The 20,320-nt window shown below is 37.5% G+C and overlaps 1 protein-coding gene across 2 annotated transcripts in view; it reads left to right on the top strand.

Moving 5' to 3' along the window:
• LOC114658728 (A disintegrin and metalloproteinase with thrombospondin motifs 20-like) overlaps positions 1 to 20,320 on the top strand; it is a 403,005-nt gene that overhangs the window by 114,564 nt on the left and 268,121 nt on the right. For both annotated transcript variants that reach the window (XM_028810774.2, XM_051919511.1), the window contains exon 4: positions 6,884 to 7,143. In XM_028810774.2, coding sequence (XP_028666607.2) covers positions 6,884 to 7,143 — 260 coding nt within the window. The remainder of the gene's footprint in view (positions 1 to 6,883; positions 7,144 to 20,320) is intronic.

A 20,320-nucleotide genomic window follows, 5' to 3' on the forward strand; every position in this document is an offset into this window, starting at 1 on the left:
ACAAGGCAAAGAAGTATGTAGCCTTCTTTCTTAAAACAACATTGACAAGCTGTCTTGTGAATAAAAAATGAAGTCTGGCAATGGTGTCCAAGAGGAAGATACAATTGCTCCTGCACTTATCACCTCCTTCATATTGCAGCTGTGCCAAGTGATCCAGAATATCGCACTTAGTTTCATATTTAATAGAAGATTCACGTGTCTGTATCTTTCTCCATAAAAATTGTAACTTACAAGCAAAACCCTGACTTAAAATCAGTTTTGCCTGTCTCTTGTTTCTACATGATGTAGAGTTTTTCAGAAAAGATGCAGGCCCATACGAGAATTAACATTGTTTATTACCTATAGGGGCAATAGGGGCTATTCATTTGTAGCTGACATGTTTGAGATCAATTGAAAAGTCTGGGTTACATGATGTGAGGGTCCCATATTAATAAAATACACCATGTTTACAGAGTTGTTTCTTCAGGTGACAGGGGAATGCCACTTTTATAAAATGTTTTTATGTTTGTTTTATCTTTCTTTAGTTGCCCAAAAAGATATTTTGTTGATGACATGCTTATTTCTTTTCATGTGCTGTTTATGAGAACAATAGCGGCATCTAAGGTTTTGTGAAATACAGTGGCACCTTTAAACTTGCCTGCTTCAGTTGCATTTTTCTTTGTAATAGCAGCTGCTTTTCCCTGATTCTGTTATAAATATTTGCACATTTACATTTCTGATTGAATTTTTGTAAACTCACACTTCTAGTTTGTGGAGTAGCAATCAGCATCTTAATCTGATTTCCTTGCAAGCTGTTTTTTACTTTGGTGCTATTAACACTATAAAATGTTTATATTATAAAACACAAGTGCATTTTTGGTGTAGATCTCACTAATTATTATTTTGAATCATGGCCTTTCAGGTAGTGATATTCATTTAGATCACCTATGGCACAACTTGCAATGTAAGATTTTCTTTATTCCTGGTTTGATTCCTTATTCCAACAATTATGGTAACAGTAAAGTTCTAAACCTTATTAGGTTACAGCCACTATTGTGTAGTTTATGAGAATTACAAAGTCAGGGAAGAGTGGACACTGCAAACGGATATTTTGTATTTCTAGATACTGCTCCCCCTAGGTTTTCTTTCTGGGTTTTGTGCTTGTCATATTTAAAATATTAGACTTTAAACCGCAGAATTTCCAGATCAATTCCTGTCACTAGCTTACTGTGTGGATATATGCAAGTCAATGATCCAGTCTATACGTCAGTGGAAGAAAATGGTAAATGTCTTGTATGTAGCCTTGTAGCGTAAATCAGATATACAGTACAATAATAATAAGTGGGCAGACTGTTTTGACACATTATATAAACATTGTGTAAAAGAGAAAAAGGTTTGAGTATCCACCCCATATACAGTACTTGGAACAAATGCAAAAAAAAGGAATGATCAAAACAAAACTGCCTTAATGGCAACAAGATGGCGTTTTTTTTACAGTCATGTTGAGGGAAATGATGCCACTGTGGCTGGAACTAGAAGTGATGTGATTGTGGTCGGAACAGGATGTGATGTCTTTGGGACTGGAAGTGATGTTGACAGGTGTAGGAAGTATTTCCCTCAGGTGGTCTGCAGGAGAAAGAGAGAACGGGTTAGTGCACACTGCCACTCTTGGTCCGGCATGAAATTACCATCTTTCGAGCCCACTGGCTAATGCCTTTTTCGTATGTGTGTGACAATTGCCATTGTCAGAACCATTGGGAGATTCATTAGAACAGTCTGCAGAAGATTCTTTATATTGAATGGTGGTATTGTTCCACTTCCAACATTCTGAAGAAAGCAAAGATGACCAAGCCTTGAACCATAATCCTAAAGAACTCTTCTTTGTGTGCCATTGCATTCAAATGTCTTACATTTCTGTTTCAAGGGCAAAGAGTTTGAGATGACCAGAGGAAGCAGTTCAAAGATACCTCCAAGACATATTATATATAAGGCTGGGACCCTTACCATGAATTATCTCCTTTGGCTCCACACAATTCATCAAGTGGCACTTTATTTTGAGATAGGCTGTCTTTTTGGTGAGTCTGAGAAAAGATAGCAATAGAAGGAGAAGGAGGAGAAACCAGATTTGCTCAAAATGTAACTTCCTGCCACTACTGTCCCAAGGTCTATGGCTCAAGAAGCAGACACCTCAACCATATATTCACAAAACAAGTTTGATGAGTGACTGCTGGTACAGTACAGTATATAACAACCTTCACAGAGAGCATCATTAATTAGGGGTAGATTTATAGTGTAAACAGTACGATTCAGAGTGACATAAAAGAAGATGAAATGTCATAATTTCTGTCAGTGTTATGGGCCGAATTGAATAATTGAATGATATCTGGATTTACACTTATAACTTTTCAATTGTTGTGCATTATAAATTTAAATTGGGGCTTTTTGACTCTTCATTTAAGTAGGACTGATGTTCATGCTACAGTAAGAATTGTGAAAAATGTGGGTTCTAGGTACAGTATATTATACAACATAAAACTAACAAACTACAAACATTAGAAGAATTAAACGTTTTTTCACCATGCAAAATAAATAAAAGCAAAAAGATTATATGTTGAGGCATAATGATTTTCAGCTTGAAAAACAATTGTCCTTTGAAGAGTTAGTTGATAGGCCCAGCTACTGTCACCAAACATTAGCAAAGCATTTATTAGTAACTATTTTCCTTTAGCTTATGTATAACTTATGAATGGACTGGATGTTTCTTCAAGGAGAAAGTTATTGACCCATGTCTGGGAGTTTTAAGCCTTGTGTTCTTTGACTCACATATGACACACACTATGACTACATTTTTGCAAAAGATCTAAATAACAGTTGATGGGTACAGTACTATGAAAATGCCCAAGAAATTGTAAGCTTTAGTCAGACACTTGATGACCTTTGCGGTGCATACACCCGTACTGCTCAAATAGTAGCTTAACTGGCTTTGGAATTTTCAATTAAAATAGGTTCATGGGAACCAGAGAGACTAATCTAGTGAAGCGTCACCTGGAGCTTGAAAGCTGAATGAATGCTACTCATTTTTAGACTATAAAAGCTGCAGGCAAAGTATACATTCAGGGTATGATGTGCAAATCCTGGCAAACTATGCTTATCGAAAACCGCACCACACATGAAGTTAACCATTGGTCTTTCACAGTCCAGGCCTTAAATGAGGCTTGGTGTACAATACTTGGAAGATTCAGAAGATGAGGCTTTATAAACATTAATTAAGCTTTATATGTTGTCTTAATATTGTCAGAAAACAATTTAACTGACTGGCACTTCTATAGTATTCCTGAAGTGCAATGAAAAGTTCTTTGTCTTCATAATACTTGGAATGTCACTAAGAAAAAAAGAGATGAAGGTGTCTGATTTCTTGTCAAAAAATATTTTCTTTGTATCTGCAGTAACTGAGACATATTAGAAGTACAAAAATGTTTCTGTTAGCTGAAACACACAGATACCATAAATAAGCCATTGACTTTTTTGTTAAATTACTGGATGTCTTTTTCCAATTTTTAACAATAAAGACTATTATCTGATTACTTTATTAGTGATTCATTTTTATTAGATTTACTATGTCAAGGCCCTGGAAGCAGGGTTTGATTCCTGACCCATAAATTGATTTTGAAATTTATATTATCTCCTTGTGTTGAGATATATATATCTGTGTGTGTGTGTGTGTATATATATTTTATATATACTTATAAATATACATACTGCTCCAAAAATTAAAGGAACACTTTTTTCACTTTTTTAATCAGAGTATAGCATCAAGTCAGTGAAACTTCTGGGATACTGATCTGGTCAGTTAAGCAGCAGAGGGGGTTGTTAATCGGTTTCAGCTGCTTTGGTGTTAATGAAATTAACAACAGGTGTACTAGTGGGGCAACAATGAGATGACCCCCAAAACAGGAATGGTTTAACAGGTGGAGGCCACTGACATTTTTCTCTCCTCATCCTTTCTGACTGTTTTTTCACTAGTTTTGTATTTGGCTACAGTCAGTGTCACTACTGGTAGTATGAGGCGATACCTGGACCCTACAGAGGTTGCACAGGTAGTCCAACTTCTCCAGGATGGCACATCAATACATGCTGTTGCCAGAAGGTTTGTTGTGTCTCCCATCACAGTCTCAAGGGCATGGAGGAGATTCCAGGAGACAGGCAGTTACTCTAGGAGAGCTGGACATGGTTGTAGAAGGTCCTTAACCCATCCGCAGGACTGGTATCTGCTCCTTTGGGCAAGGAGGAACAGGATGAGCACTGCTAGAGCCCTACAAAATGGCTTCCAGCAGGCCATTGGTGTGAATGTCTCTTACCAAACAATCAGAAACAGACTTCATGAGGGTGGCCTGATGGCCCGACGTCCTCTAGTGGGCCCTGTGCTCACTGTTCCACACTGTAGAGCTCGATTGGCATTTGCCATAGAATAACAGATTTGGCAGGTCCACCACTGGTGCCCTGTGCTTTTCACAGATGAGAGCAGGTTCACCCTAAGCACAAGTGACAGATGTGAAAGGGTCTGGAGAAGCCGTGAAGAACATAATGCTGCGTGAAACATCGTTCAGCATGACTGGTTTGGTGGTGGGTCAGTGATGGTCTGGGGAGGCATATTCATGGAGGGATACACAGACCTAGACAACTGTACCTTGACTGCCATTAGGTATTACGATGAAATCCTTGGACCCATTGTGAGACCCTATGCTGGTGCAGTGGCTCCTGGGTTCCTCCTGGTGTACGACAATTCCTAGCCTCATGTGGCGAGAGTATGCAGGCAGTTCCTGGAGGATGAAGGAAATGATACCATTGACTGGCCCCCACGCTCGACTGACCTAAATCCAATAGAATACCTCTGAGACGTTATGTTTCGGTCCATCAGATGCCACCAGGTTGCACTTCAGATGTCCAGGAAGTCAGTGATGCCCTGGTCCAGATCTGGGAGGAGATCCTGCAGGACACCATCCGTCGTCTCATTAGGAGCATGCCCCAACATTGTAAGGCATGCATACAAGCATGTGGGGGCCATACAAACTACTGAGTACAATTTGGAGTTGCTGCAATGAAATTTTGGCAAAATGGACTAGCCTGCCACATCATTTTTCCACTTTGATTTTCGGGGGTCTTTGTATTAGCCCTCTGTAGGTTGATAATTTTTATTTCCATCAAATGTTGTGGCATTCTTTCATTCTTAACACATTACCCAGTCCAAATTAGTATAGATATTAAGCAGGATTTTTTTCCCATTGAGATCTGATGTGTTTTTAAAAGTGTTCCTTTAATTTTGTAGAGCAGTTTCTATATATTTACTTTTATATATGTATATGTATGTATTGTAATAAGCACGATAAAAGAGCCACAAAAAGGTTTGTGCCTGCCACCCATATATTATCCCTGGCTGCAAAATGGACAGTTTTAATGTACAGATGTGTACAGACTGGAGTAAACAACAGAACTGATGTGATAGCACAAAGATGGCGGCTTTAAGGGAGAGCAGAGGAAATAACATCATCAGTAGGGCCAGAACCAGAAGTGGCATCATTGGGCCAAGAACCGGAAGTAACATCATCAGTGGGACCGGGACTCAAAGTGGTGTCATTGGGGGTGGAACCTGGAAATGATGTCATCAGTAGGACGACAGGACTGGAAGTGGCGTCAATGAGCCTGGAACTGGAAGTGACATCATCGGGGCCAGGCAGAATTTCCCATAACTCGTCTGCAGAAAAGTGAGAGAAAGAGTTAGTGCACTCTGCCATCCCGTGGTCTGGCATGGAATTACTCTCATTCAGGCCCTTTAGCTGCCTCCCATGCGCATGTGTGTGACAGTGTATGTATATGTGTATATATGTGTGTGTGTGTGTGTGTGTGTGTGTGTGTGTGTGTGTATATATATATATATATATATATATATATCTATATATGACTGTGAAGTGACTGTGTGCAGAGGGTACAGACCTATAAATACCTCAGAGTGCAGCTGGATGATAAACTGGACTGGACTGTCAATACTGATGCTTTGTGTAAGAAAGGACAGAGCCAGCTATACTTCCTTAGAAGACTGGCGTCTTTCAAAATCTGCAATAAGATGCTGCAGATGTTCTATCAAACGGTTGTGGCGAGCGCCCTCTTCTACGCAGTGGTGTGCTGGGTAGGCAGCATAAAGAAGGGGGACGCCTCACGACTGGACAAACTGGTGAGGAAGGCAGGCTCTATTGTAGGCACGGAGCTGAACAGTTTGACATCTGTGGCGAAGCGACAGGCGCTGAGCAGGCTCCTGTCAATCATGGAGAATCCACTGCATCCACTGAACAGTATCATCTCCAGACAGAGGCAGGGTTTGATTCCTGACCCACTGTCCTGCTCCACTGACAGACTGAGGAGATCGTTCCTCCCCCACACTATTTGACTCTTCAATTCCACTGCGGTGGGTAAACGTTAACATTATGCAATGTTATTGACTGTTATACCTGCCCCGCACTCTCCACCTTACACTTTTTAACTTGCACTGTGTTTTTATCACTTTTTAATTAATATTGTTTTTATCAGTATGCTGCTGCTGGAGTATGTGAATTTCCCCTTGGGGATTAATAAATTATCTATCTATCTATCTATCTATCTATCTATCTATCTATCTATCTATCTATCTATCTATCTATCTATCTATCTATCTATCTATCTATCTATCTATCTATCTATCTATCTATCTATCTATCTATCTATCTATCTATCTATCTATCTATGTGTATGTGTATATATGTATCATTGTAGCAAGACATTGTCTTTGTTGGTTTAGGTGAAAGTTTCTTATTTTTCAAATATATGGCTTAATTTCCCTTAATTCTAGTTCATTTTTTTGTTATTTTCACAGATGAACCTATAAAAAAACAAGTAAATCTACAGAATGACAGCATCATTAGAGAAGGTATTCATTCCTTTGAAAAGGCCTTAAGTTCAGAGGATTCTTCAAGATTTGTTAATAACACAAATAATAAATCCTATTCACGCACACGGCAGAAGAGATTTTTGTCATACCCAAGGTTTGTGGAAGTGATGGTAACTGCGGACACCAAAATGGTCCGTCATCATGGGCACAACTTAGAACACTACATCCTTACTTTGATGTCGGTAGTAAGTCTTACATTTGTTTTGATTTTCTATATTTTGCCTTTCTCTAATGTTTATGGGTATTTTTATTAAAAATTTATTTATATTATTATTTGTATTAATATGCATATTTGCATTTTTTACAGTTAAATACATTCAAAATCATAATGTATTTCCATTTTCAGTTAATTGTTTATTAAAAAATGTATTTCTTGGTTTTACTTCAAAAGATAATTTTGAAAAGATGACTATTCAGATTTTTTGGTAATTGTCAAAGGCTATTATATTGCACAAAACTTGGATAATACAAGGAAAGTTGTTTTCCCGCTTAGAAAATATGTTTGTTGCTGAATGATAGTAAATACCCTATGAGATAAAGGTTTAGTATCTGGCTCCATCATGTAGAAAATCCTTGCTTCAAGCCAGATAAGGGAGGAATTACCTATAAATGGGAAACGGACAATGCTCAGGCAATCATTATTTGCTAGCCTTTCCAAAAAGAATTTATCTTCAGAAGTTTCCTGGTCATGCCGCTGACATACTGTAGATTACTACTTTGGTTTCTGTTCTAAAGATTATTAATGCTGAAGGGGCAGTTTATAGAGCCCTGGTGAACTTTCTAGATAACTCTTAAAATACAGGTAAGTCCCCAAGTTACGGACATCCAACATATGACTTACGAACGGGGCCGTATCTGCTCCTTCATCTGTCTGGGGGACGCGACGCAGGCTCCTCAGTAACTGCCGCTCTATCATCTTTGGCCTGTGGATGCTGCAAGCGGTGGCTGGAGGGGGTGATTTCACTGCTCGCGCAGTGTAGTGTCCCTTGAGCGGCTCCGGTTGATGAATGTGGTGGTGGGAGCCGCATCCCATTCATTCTCAGTGGGTGGCTGGGTGTGTGGCAAGCGGTGACCCGGGGTCCATAGTCACCAGGGCCACAGCTACCGCTAGTGTGCAAGACAGGGGCTTGATGGGGCGGTTCACTGCCACCGCCGCACCTACTGCTCCTGACTGCCCCGTTTGTTCTCTGTGGGCAGCTGGTGATGCTGCAAGCGGTGACCTGGTTGTGGCTGAACAGAGGCCATTGAGGGTGACTGGGGCGGCAGGGGGGCAGCATTGTATAGTGTGCCTCGGGCGGCTGCCTGTTGAATGAGGGTGATGGTGGATGATTCACTACCCGCCTTTGACTGCACCTTTTTCGTTCTCGGTGGGCAGACGGTGCAGGCAGCATACTGTATGCAAGTGGAGGTGACTGTGTGATGGGCGAATAGTGAATTGCCCCTCGCTGCCCCCATTCATTCTCAGTAGCAAGCCTGCTCGTACTGTTACGTACATAGTAGGAAGTTGTCTCTCGTTCAGTACACCAGACGTGTTGATGAGGGGTGCCTTCCTGCTGTGATGGCGTGTACAGTGCTCTGCATAAGAGCTCATCTTAACCCTTTGTCTTCACCCTTCAACAATGTCTCTGAAACACAAATCTGATGCAAGTGCTGGTGATACAGTAAAGAAGAGAAAAACCATCACCATGGAAAATAAAGTAGAAATAATAAAAGTTCAGAGAGAGGAAACTCGCATCATTCATTGGCAGAGCACTTGGTTACAGTCGGTCAACAATAGCATTTATTAAAATAATGTACCTGTTCCAACTTGCATACAAATTCAACTTAAGAACAAACCTGCAGTCCCTATCTCATATGTAACCCGGGGACTGCCTGTATGTGCTAAGTCTAGATATACTATGTAGGGTTGTTAGTAATTAACTGTTGTTTGATTAATTACATTGTTGGTTAAGGCTGAATAGCTTTTTCAGTTATAAATTACTATTTCCATTGGATAACTGCTTTGCAGCATTGTAACACATGATGTAGATTTAATTTTGAGACTTGGTTTTCATTTAAAAAGGCAGGAGGGCAGTAATTATCTACATGTCGTATTTTTTACAATTTGAACACAGGAAAGATGCACATAAATGCAGCTTTGGGAGCATTTTGAGTGAAAAGGCTATATAATTTGCTGTTGTTTGAGAGCTGTGAAAGGAAACCACGCAAAGGGTTCATAGACCAAGTAATCAGTTATCTTGAATCAAGATACTACATTCAATCTGAGGCAATGTCACCTGCTATTGGAAAAAAATACTGCAAAGACAGAAGGCCAGAAAACCCAGCTAGGAATAGCTGCTAAGCTTGAACTCTCACATTCAATGTTTCCTGTATGAAGTGCATGCAGATTTCTTTTGTCTGAGCAACAAGTTCTAAAAACCAACATTTTTTGAGCGTCAGTATTAGCAACTTATTTCTGTATATAGAACAGAAAATCTCACGTTATTTAGTGTATTGTATATTTAATGTTAAATATTTAAAAATTAATTAAACCCATATAACAGTGATTTTATAAAAAGCTTATTTCTACTCAGAATTTCACTTAATATTTAAAAAGTTTCTTTTCTGACCTTTTCTGTCTTCCATAATTTGTAAACTCTATGAACGTTAACAGTCTGTCCAGAATTAAATGGAGAGTTTAATTCTCATCAGGTTTTCCAAGTGCCTGGTATTTGCCACTTGTACCCAGAAGTGAAAACAAGTCCTTTATTGGGATTTTGTTGTTTAGTAAATGTAACCTCATTTGAATATGTTTTTACACTTCCAGTTTCTAATTTTTCCTTAACAAGTATCTTAACACAATTACTTCTGCCTCTGCAGCTTTGACAAATTTTGCCTTTTTAACAGATGACTTGCAAAAAATTGTGTAAATAGTCCATAGCAAAGTCTTAATGTCACTCATCAAGGGAATGTTTTTCCAAGCATCATCTCTACACAGGTCCTCACAAAGTACTACACAGTGTTTCTCTGATAAGTGTGGAATGGTTTGCTGCTACAGCTTTTAGTTTACCCTGCATGACTGATGCCTTGTCCGAGGTAAACATTATCATCTGTGTTAAATTTAACTTCTGGTCCATATAAAACTGTTAAACAGCCTCAAGACTAGATAAACTTGTACATGCTATTAATGTTATCATGCCGGCAAACACAGATTTATGAATGGACTTGCTTTCATTCCTAAATTTAATACATAAAGTTATGATTTTTGAAACCATTAGGCGAATTGATTTATGGACAATCAAAGAGGGGTAGACTGATTTTCTAATTTTCATTTAAGTCATTTTTTGATTGTTGAATTTATGCTCTTGATGAACTCAATGGTGTAATTCTTACTTTGTCATCTACGTGGTCTTTTCACATATTTGGCAGCATGATCATGAATATTCTGAACTGCCAATATAAAATAATTTATTTTCACAGCCAGCAAAACGTTATTTATAAATACTTTTACCTTGTCAGGTGTTTTTTTTTTCAACAAACCTTTTGATTGATTTTCAAGTTTTGTGACTGAACTGATGTGAAGTTTCTGGTTCAAATTGAGATGTTCCACTTTCCATTTGCTCCATGCTATCCCCGAGGTCCCTTTGTTTAAAGATCCTGTTTTCAAACATATTTTAGTATTTAAAATTTTTTCCTAGAAGAATGTGCTTTCTGGCACTATATGGTAAGCTTGTTTCAATAAAACCCCAAAAATTATTTTTCAATGCACAAGTTGATCATTCTTCAGCTGTTTACTTAGACAAGGTTAAAATGACAAAGAAACAACAGCATAGACCGTTCCATTTAGCACAATTTTGTTGAAACTTGTTTAGATTGGGTCAGTAATTGATTTTGTTTAATTAATTTTAATTTCTTTTTGGCTAATTTAATTTAGTTTGAAAGTCAGGTCTTTTTGTGAGCAACACTCACAATTTATAATCTGTCAGCAATGCTTCTAAAATGTACAAATGACTGCTCACACACTCAGCTTAGAGGGAATATTACTCATAACTCTCTTTTGGATTACGCTGACAATCAAGAATTTTATTACATTAATGTGTAACTACTTAGATGAAGACTAAAAGGTGAAATCTGATGTCTTACAGACTTAGAATTTACTAACCTAACATACAGCTGACAGTCTTGCCGAGAATCAAATTGCCACTGTTCACATATGAAGACAATGTGGTTATGTGTGCTCATGATAATACACAAAACATTGTAGTTATTCACCAACCTGTGTGAAATACTTTCTCTTATTGTGAAAACAAATTTTTACACTCATAAATAAAACCTTTTTTGGGTTATTAAGTAGGTCTGTTTGTATCACTTTTTAACCATTCTAGATCAATTTATTTCAGTTTTGGAACAGTTGTTTGTTATTTCAACTGGTTTATTAATTTTGTCATTGTTCTGGTGATGCCATTTTGTGTTATTTTTTCTAAAGTTACTACCATTTTATGACTGTCTTTCCAAGGATGTAGTAATTGCCAGTCATGTGATGGAAAGTTCAAATGCAGCAACACCAGGGGCCTCATGAATTTACACTAAAACATGGTGTACGGACAAAAGCAGAAATGTGCGTACGCATAAAAAAATCCAGATGCATAAAACTGTGTGTATGTCAAGTTTCACGCACTTCCCCTTTACAAATCCTAATGAATGTGAAATTTAATGCACATGCATGTGCCTACAAACCCAACTGGACTCCTTCCAGAATTTTGCATTTTTAATATGCAAATCAAAATAATATCACCTTCCGTTCTGTGTTTTGTTAAAAGACAATGGCAAAATCACATGGAAAAAATAATTTCAGCGAATGTGAAGTGGAGACAAGGAAAAATGTATTATTTGTTGGCTTAAGCAGTGGTATAAGCAAGAAAGGGAAGTTATGGAGTGATACAGCATGGAGGAGACATTCGAAGTGCAGAAAGTCACATAGTTCCTAAAATAAAAAAAAAGTGGTCAGATAGCAAAGTCGACGTGAAAAGACGACTCACAACCCACCGTCTGTTTATTCTGTTTCAGACAATATTACAAAAACTGAACCCCGTGCTGATGACGCAACTCCATGTGGTGATGTTGCTGCTGTGCCCAGAACATCTTCAGATGCTGGCTACACACACACTTCTGCCTCGGAAATCGCTGGGCGACCATCTGGCTGTGTGCTGACGGACACTGTTCTGGAGTCGCAAAATCCAATAGTGGATGCTATAAGTGATGTTGCCAATGAATTAAGGAATATAAGGGCTGCAAAATGTGATATTGACCACAATTTAAATTAATTGGTTAAAAAAATAAATGCTGCATCTGATTTACCTGTTTTTGCATTCTGCTAATTTCATTTAAATGAAGCTGTAATGCTGCCCACTTTGGCTGATCATTTGGTGGGTTAGGGTGAGGTTCATCACACCACATCTCTTCACGTATGGGCAAGCTGCTTCACACTTTCTGTGGACTATAGAGCAGCACATTAATAGAGTGGAAATGCCTTCTAATTACATAAGCAAATTCATACTCTATAGTGTAGCACTGGCGCCGAGTGACGCAATGGGTCAATTCCCTTCTCTTTATTTACATGGCTATTTGAGGTGACTTGCTATCTTTAAAAGAACTACTTGCTAGTTGTCATCATCTCTAAATGCATTCTTTCTTCTAATTCTTCCATTTGCGATGTCTTCTAGCAACACTAAACTAGCTATTGTAGTTGGAATAGTTTAGCCATTCCATGCACCATTATATTGTTACAGAATGATTACAGTCATGTCAATTAAATTTGTGAACAATATGCGATTAATTTTGGTGTATTTGATACATCCCTCATCATTGATGAAAATATGAAAAAGAAAGGTAAATTACACAGAAACAGTAGCACTGCTTTCACGCCAGGTGCCACCAGTTTGCAAAACTGAGCAGAAACATGTGCACACAAGGTAGGGGGCTACAGTGAAAATGTATGGCTTTACGCCAAGTTTAGTTTTTATACATCTCAAGGTGTGTAAGGAAATGGGCATACGCAACATTATTTATACATGAAGCCCCAGGTCATCACATTCCATCTACATAGATGGTAGCATACAACTACTTGTTATCTGAATATTGATAAATCTCACAAAACCAATAAAAAACAAATGACTTTATTAGAGTTGGTAGGAGTTAAGAAAATTATTTAGCATTAGGAAGCTTGCCTATTTTTTGAGTAAGACTCTGTTTTGTGGGCTTGCTCTTAAGTTTGGCTTGGCTTGCTCCTCTTGGAACTTACAGTATATTCTTGCCTATTATTGGATTTTGTTTCTGATTGTACCCTGTAATCCCATCATCTCTTGTATCCTTGACTGTCACATTAGGAATAAAAAACATGATTTGAATATGTCCCTGCTGTCAAGTCATTGTGACTGTATGTGATTCAAAATGTGCAATAGCACTTGTGCACATACAGAATCAACATACAGACGCACAAACACAGTGGGTTGACAGCAGATGTGTACTTAAATTAAACATATATGAATTATATATTCAAGTTTCATGTTGCATTAATCATTCCTGATTCTGCCACAGTACAATCATGGAGGTCTGTCAGTTTCAAGCAAAGTTAAATAGCTGTATATTGTCTGTTTTCATACTTTGTCAGATTGCCGTGTCGGTAAAAATACAGTGTGAGCAATCCAACACTGTGCTATTTACCCATGACTTCTTCAATTCACTTTGTGCCATCTTTCACTTTCTACACTGGGAAATTAAAGCTTTGTATGAATTACTCCAGGTTGTGTGAAAAAATGCTAATCTGCTAATAGGACAAGAAAAAACCTGCAGGAATGCCACCAGAAGCCCAGGTGGGCACTTTCAGCAAAAAAAAAAAAGTGACTATAGACTATTGTTGGTAATTAAGTGATACACTATAAATAAAAATGTGTACTTTATTGAAGTAAAAACTCACACTTACCTTTACCCATTTGTGGTGCAAAAATAACTCAGCAATATGAAAAAAAAACAGCTGCATAGTTTTGAATTAATGGCAGCAAACTTAAGTTTTTTCCTTTGAATAATAAGCAACACTGCATCATTGTTTCAACTGTCCTATCATGCTAGGAAATCTAATCAAAAATTTTTTTAAAAACCTCCAGAATATTTTGCTTGGTGTTTTTATAAATAACACATTAGATAGTGTAATTTTTTCAAGTCATCCAATTTTAAATTTAGAAATGTTTCTTTTAAACTGGTAAGCTTTAACTTTGTCCTCAGAATTGGTCTAGGGTAGGACTTTGTAATCACATAAACTAAACTATGTTAAGCAATACTGTGTTAAATATAAAAGTGTTTGTTAATATTCTTGCACATGCTATTTTAAGGCAGAAATGTGTAACCAAAAAAAAGTGGTATTTTCCAAGTCAAAATGACTTTCTTCACCATCATGGTGTATAGTATATTAATGTGCCAAATGAAATTGGGTTTTAAAGTGAAGAATATTTTAAAAATTTAAAAATGTAGCTAGTCTGCTCTTGCATTTCATAGTGGAACAACTTAAAACTCACTGAATATGTCTATTTTTCAAGGCACAAATGTTATAGAGTTCTGAGCTGTATCTTGAGATTACACAGTGACCAGAAAGGGGAGTTGCAGCACCCCAAACTTCAGACACAAGCACCATGGCTCAAGTCCTGATATAATAAATGGTTTATTTTTAAAAACACCTTAAAAAAGGCTTCTTTAATTAACACAGTCAAAATTCCAATTCAGTTCTTCTACTTCTCTTTGCCTCTATCCTTCCACTCCTCCAGGTGAGCTTTGTCCTTATTTCACGCAACTCCAACTCACCTGGATAAGGTCAAGCAGATTCTTTTATGTTGGACCCGGGGGTACATCCGGTGCCATAGCACTGAATAACTGGAGCACTTCTGGGTCATGTGGAAGCCCCACAAAACAGGGAGTTCTTCTTCCAGCAGTGCCTGTTGGTGGCACCCATGAACCCCAACAGGGCTGACCCTCAGGACTAAGAATCCTGCTGATCCCTCCAGGTGCTCATACTTGGGCCATGCCAGAGGAGTACAGGGGAAAGAACTACTCTTGACAGACAACCTTCCCCAGTCCATCCATTAATCTTCCACGCTGACTGGGATAATAATCAAGTATCCTGGCTTGGTTATGCCTCCATCTATAGTGTCCATCCATTATGGCCTCTTGAACAGGCATAGAATCACCCTTCCTCCCAGTCACATATTGCAAAATAGTGTATCCATGTCATTTTAAGAAGGGTAAAGGCAAAAAAATTGTGTGAGATTCAGCCATTCTCAAAGGAGACCTTCTATGCACTTTGTTTCATCTCATCTTCATCTGCGGCACCCTTTAGGGCCAGGCGTGTGGATTCATCTGGGAAATTCATAGCCAAGCACAGTTATTAACATTTCAAGTTGATTCCCATATGTAAATTGCTGTCTCTGTTCTGTAGACAACTAGAGAATAATAACTGAAAAAGCCTCATGATTATTTATATTTTTTCACTATATGAAAGGTTATTTTCTTGTTTTGCAAGGGTACTGCCTACTGCTACTACACTGATAATACATGTATGTTCTTTAGTGAGAGAGAAAATACTGAGTGCATACATAGCATGCAATCAAGTGAAAAGAACTTCTTATCCAAGGGCAGGGTCACAAGGCAAACATCTCAGCAAGGATTGGGTCAGTAGGCAGGAACCCCCAGACAGAGTACCAGTCTATTGCAGGATGAAAACACACATACATGCAGAATAGTATAGTTAGGTATACCGGTGCTGAAAAGGTACCAGTTTTTAAAATGATGTGGTACCACCATTAAGCTAATTTCAGTACTGGAAGTAAATAGTTGCTTTCAAGCACACTGCAATAAGTTGCATATTTGTTTGATCATCATCATACACACACACACTAGGGCCAGTTTAGAAATGCAAATTCATCTAAGTTTCATCATGTTGAGGTTTAGTAAGTTTAGTAGGGATGTTTAGCATTGGCAGAGTAGTAATGCAGAGCTGTCATTCCGGCTTCACAGTGCCAGCTTCTACATGGAGTTTGTATATTCTCCCTGTGTATTTACTAGGGCTGCCAGATGGAATGTAACTATTCAAATATACAGTAATTTGAAATTATTTTTAAAAGTTTTTTTTTTTGTTTTGAAGACAAAAGCTGACATTTGATTTAAAAGTTTGGTTATTTGTTTTACATGCACTGATTTTGGCATTTTGTTAATCTGGTGAAAGCTGCATTATTTTGAGGTCTGATTTTGCACTTCACTTCCATGATCAGCCATTCATAATTTTGAATGATTAACTTGTTATCCTCATTGCTAAAACAAACAATGAGATCCCTTCACAATGTAGTTTTTGGTTTTTCTATGTCACAGAGTACTCGGAGAAGTTTTTCTAAACACTATTCCGGTGACTGGAAAGCATTATTTTGCTTCTGATTCAGTCTCATTCACTCTTAAACCTGAGATCCCTGACTGTTGTTTAATGCTAACACCTTCTCCTTAAAGCAGATGGAAACTAGCTAATAATTCTGATTTTCTTTTTATTACAATGCCTTAAATCCCCTCATTCCCCCCTTTAAAGAGAAAAGCTGCTGTGTTCTACAAATAGCCACCATCTTACGTGGTTAACAGTTTGACACATAATGCCTAAAAATGAGGTGTAATTAAAAATATTAAGGCCACCTGTATTGAAATATTGCTGACTCCGTAACAGACAGAAAAAGTAGACAGATTGTGTGGGTCTGATTTGATGTCATGACAATCCTGTAAGCCACACAGGAGCCTGCCTTTGACCTGTGTTCTCTTTTACTTTGTTCGCTAAGAAGCATGTCTTTACCTTGAGTAAACAGTGCCAGGAATCTGTAATGAAATGAATTTTTTCCAGTTTAATTTTGTTGTCACAAGAATGCCTCAGATGGCATGTTTCCTTAAACTGACACCTTTGCTACTTTCATGTGACTTGAGAAATACAGAGCTTACCTTTTAAAAGAAAACCAATGCAGTCCTTTGGTTATCTTCCAAATTATATTTATAATCCAAATTGTACTTTTTATAATCCAAATTGTACTTTTTATAATCTTATTTAACATTTCATCAAGTACCTTAAGAATTTTCTAATGGTTTCAAGGCATGCTTATTCATGAATCTGTGTGTGTGAGGCACATTGCCAAAATGTATTCATATATCTTCAGTTACTTAAGATGTAGAAGCCAAAGTTTTCTGTCTTCTTGTGATTCACACAAATCATCAGGTTTTCTTTAGAAACAATGGTCTAGAAGATGAAAATTGTTTAATTGTAGCAAGCTGGCACTTTGTCTTGTCTATTTCTTAAGGGGATCCAAAATTGTAGGAGTATTGCCTTTTTCATGTCATAAACTCATCATAAGTGGGTTTGACTTTATAGATTTATGGGAATATTTCCATTTCAGATTCTTAAATATATTTGTGACACCTGAGAGCAAATCGTAAAATAAATGTCAAGTGTTTATAATGCATTGATATGTTGTTAGTTAATAATAATTCTTTCTGTGTAACTCTATATCTGAAAATGTCAGTGGATCTTTGAGTTTACAGGGATTTATAGTATTGACTAGGAAATACCTTTTAGCATTTTAAATGTTATTTTATATTGAAATCATTAACATATTCATAGCTTCCTTCACTTAGTCCATGGCAAGGTGTCTAGGACATCGTAGCCAATATTATTAGTGTCGCACACATCCACACTTGGCCAGTTAATCTAACATACAGTCTTTGGTGATGTGGGAGGAAGAAAATATGTAAACTCACAGAAATAGCAATCAAGCTTTGGATTTGAGCTTATGAAGCACCAGCAGTAATGAAACCAGCCCACCTTGAATTGTGAGGGGGAAACGTTGTTCTTATTCTGATGTTATTCTGGAAATGTTTCATTGATGACAGAGATCCATTGACTAGAGTTGAAATGTGACATTCAAAATTTAGAGAGCTGACAAGTATCAATAATGTTGACTGAGAAAGAAGAGGCAATTTCAGATGGAGCTCGCAAGAGAAGCTTTTTTTTTTTTTTTCATCTGTAGAAACTTAGCTGGCTTCCATGCACTGATCAATCATTAAGTCATCAAGACAGACAATGAGCTTTTCTGAAGCTGTTATGCATCCATTATAGAGTATCTTCTGCATACAATTGGAACAGCATGTTATGCTAGCAAATTAAGTATTCCGGTGTCATTTGCAATTTTTGAAATGTCAGTTCAATTTACAAAAATTGAAAGGAATTTCTTATTTACTTCTTCTTTGCAACAAAATTCATCAGCTGGATTGTTTTAGTAGTACAAGCTTTTCGTAACCTTTTAAATTATTTCAGTTTTTCCTAGTCCACCAGACCCTTGGTAAGATGGGAGAGCAGATATCTTGGGATAAAACAAAAAAAGGAGAATGCGGTTTCCACGGAACCGTGGAGTATAAAAGGAATTAAGGGGCAAGTTGTAAGAATGCTGTCAAGATTGTTCTTAAGCCATTTCCAAGATCTGATAGTCATAGAAATATTGATTACAACTCCCTTAACTGTTTTAATCTCAATGCCAGGGCAAATAGATTTTCTTTTTGTAAGTTGAGAAATCACATATGCAACCTAAATGGACTCAGCTTTGCTTGATACTTGTGGCTCTGCATTCCCTGATGAGGACACCTTTACTGCCAAGTTTACTTGTTTCCTTCCTCTTAAATGACATTTGTTTGTCCTATCTTGAGTTATAAAAAGGCTTGCCCTTAACAGACTACTTCTATATATCCAGGTCATTAGACGCTGCTGAAGCTGCTGTCTGTCTTCTAGTCTTTCGGCTCCTGTTGGCCATATATAAAGAATTTGATGTCTTCCATTATGACTTGAGCCACTGAGTTGGTTATTGAATTGTCACCTCCAAAGGTGTGTACAACATACAGTGAAATTGTTACTTGCATGTCTGACTGAATTTCAACACATCAACATGCAGAGTTTCATGAAGGTGATCTTTAAATTTAACAGTACAAGCTCCTAATGCATACAGTAGCACAAAACCAGGGATTTTTGAGTATCCCCATACTAGCCTTCAACCTCTCTTGTGATTTTACAGCAAGTTTACATCAGGAGTTGATTACTAATTAAGATGTTTAGCTCCATGGGAAATGGTGTGCTTAGTTCAACGCTGTCTGACTAGTGTTTTTCAGTCTCTCACAAAAGATTAAACATCTATCCCAACAATGAATTAATATTCCATGTCTCAAAAGTCAGTTTTCATTTTCAAAACTTAGTCCTTGAAGCTCTGTCTAACATACTGTATCTGATATTCACCTTTCTCCTTGCATAAATTGAACTCCTACAGAAAGTTCATGCAGGCTTTTTCAGACTAAGCCTTCCAGAGCTATACGTATCATTCGTCCAGCAGCTGCTCACCAGCAGAAACCTTTTTAAATGTTTTTCTGGTAGGTTTGTTCTGGTGTTTCTCTTTTTGGATTAAATTCTCTTGACTTTGGACTCATATGATTCTCTTTTGCATTTTTCTCTGCCTGTCTCCTTACCTTGGAGTAATTGACCAACAGTAACATTACCAGAACCCAAAGTCCCCAAGTAGGGAAAGGCTATTTTAGTGTGTAATTAATTTGAAGTGCTGCTCCTAAACTCTGTAAAATTTAATTGAGAGTATAATACGGATCTTTGTCTGGATTGTTACTCCCCAGTGGAATAAATTGGATATAAATTTGGGTAGTTTGCTTTAGGTAGCCAGTAAAATATCTAAATAACCAAAGCAGTAAAATATCTAATATAACCAAAACAACCCAGATTTATAAACAATTGCACCATTTATAGAACATGTTTCTAAAAAGTCAAAACAGAAAACTAAGAGGAATAATAAGGTAACCTAAACCAAAGTTGGAGGATGATTTTCAAGCCTGGAACCTGCATAAGATGTAACATATAAAAACATCACTGAGGACGCCATGCAATCAGATTACTCTTCAAACTGTCATAAAATACTGTTGAACAAATGACCTCATAGCCTTGAATATTTGAGTAGCTTCAGAAATACAGAGATTTTCAAATGACTATAGATCAGGCTCACAGTTAGTCAAAATTAGGACCAAGTAGTTAAGGAGCAATTAGGAAATCTCTCATCTCATTATCAAGCCCGCCTACTCCTGATTTAGAGTTATGGAAGGTAGGATCCTATCCTGGCAGCACTGAACAGATGGCAGGAAGTTGCCCTGGATTGAATGCCAAAACATAACAGGGCCTAATTGCATAAGCCCATATATGAAGTATCTAAATTAAAAAAGAAGGTTTAGTGCAGTATATTTATATAATTTATTGGAAACAAATTGAAA

Source organism: Erpetoichthys calabaricus, chromosome 1 (genome assembly GCF_900747795.2).
Source record: "Erpetoichthys calabaricus chromosome 1, fErpCal1.3, whole genome shotgun sequence".
Classification (NCBI taxonomy): Eukaryota; Metazoa; Chordata; class Cladistia; order Polypteriformes; family Polypteridae; genus Erpetoichthys; species Erpetoichthys calabaricus.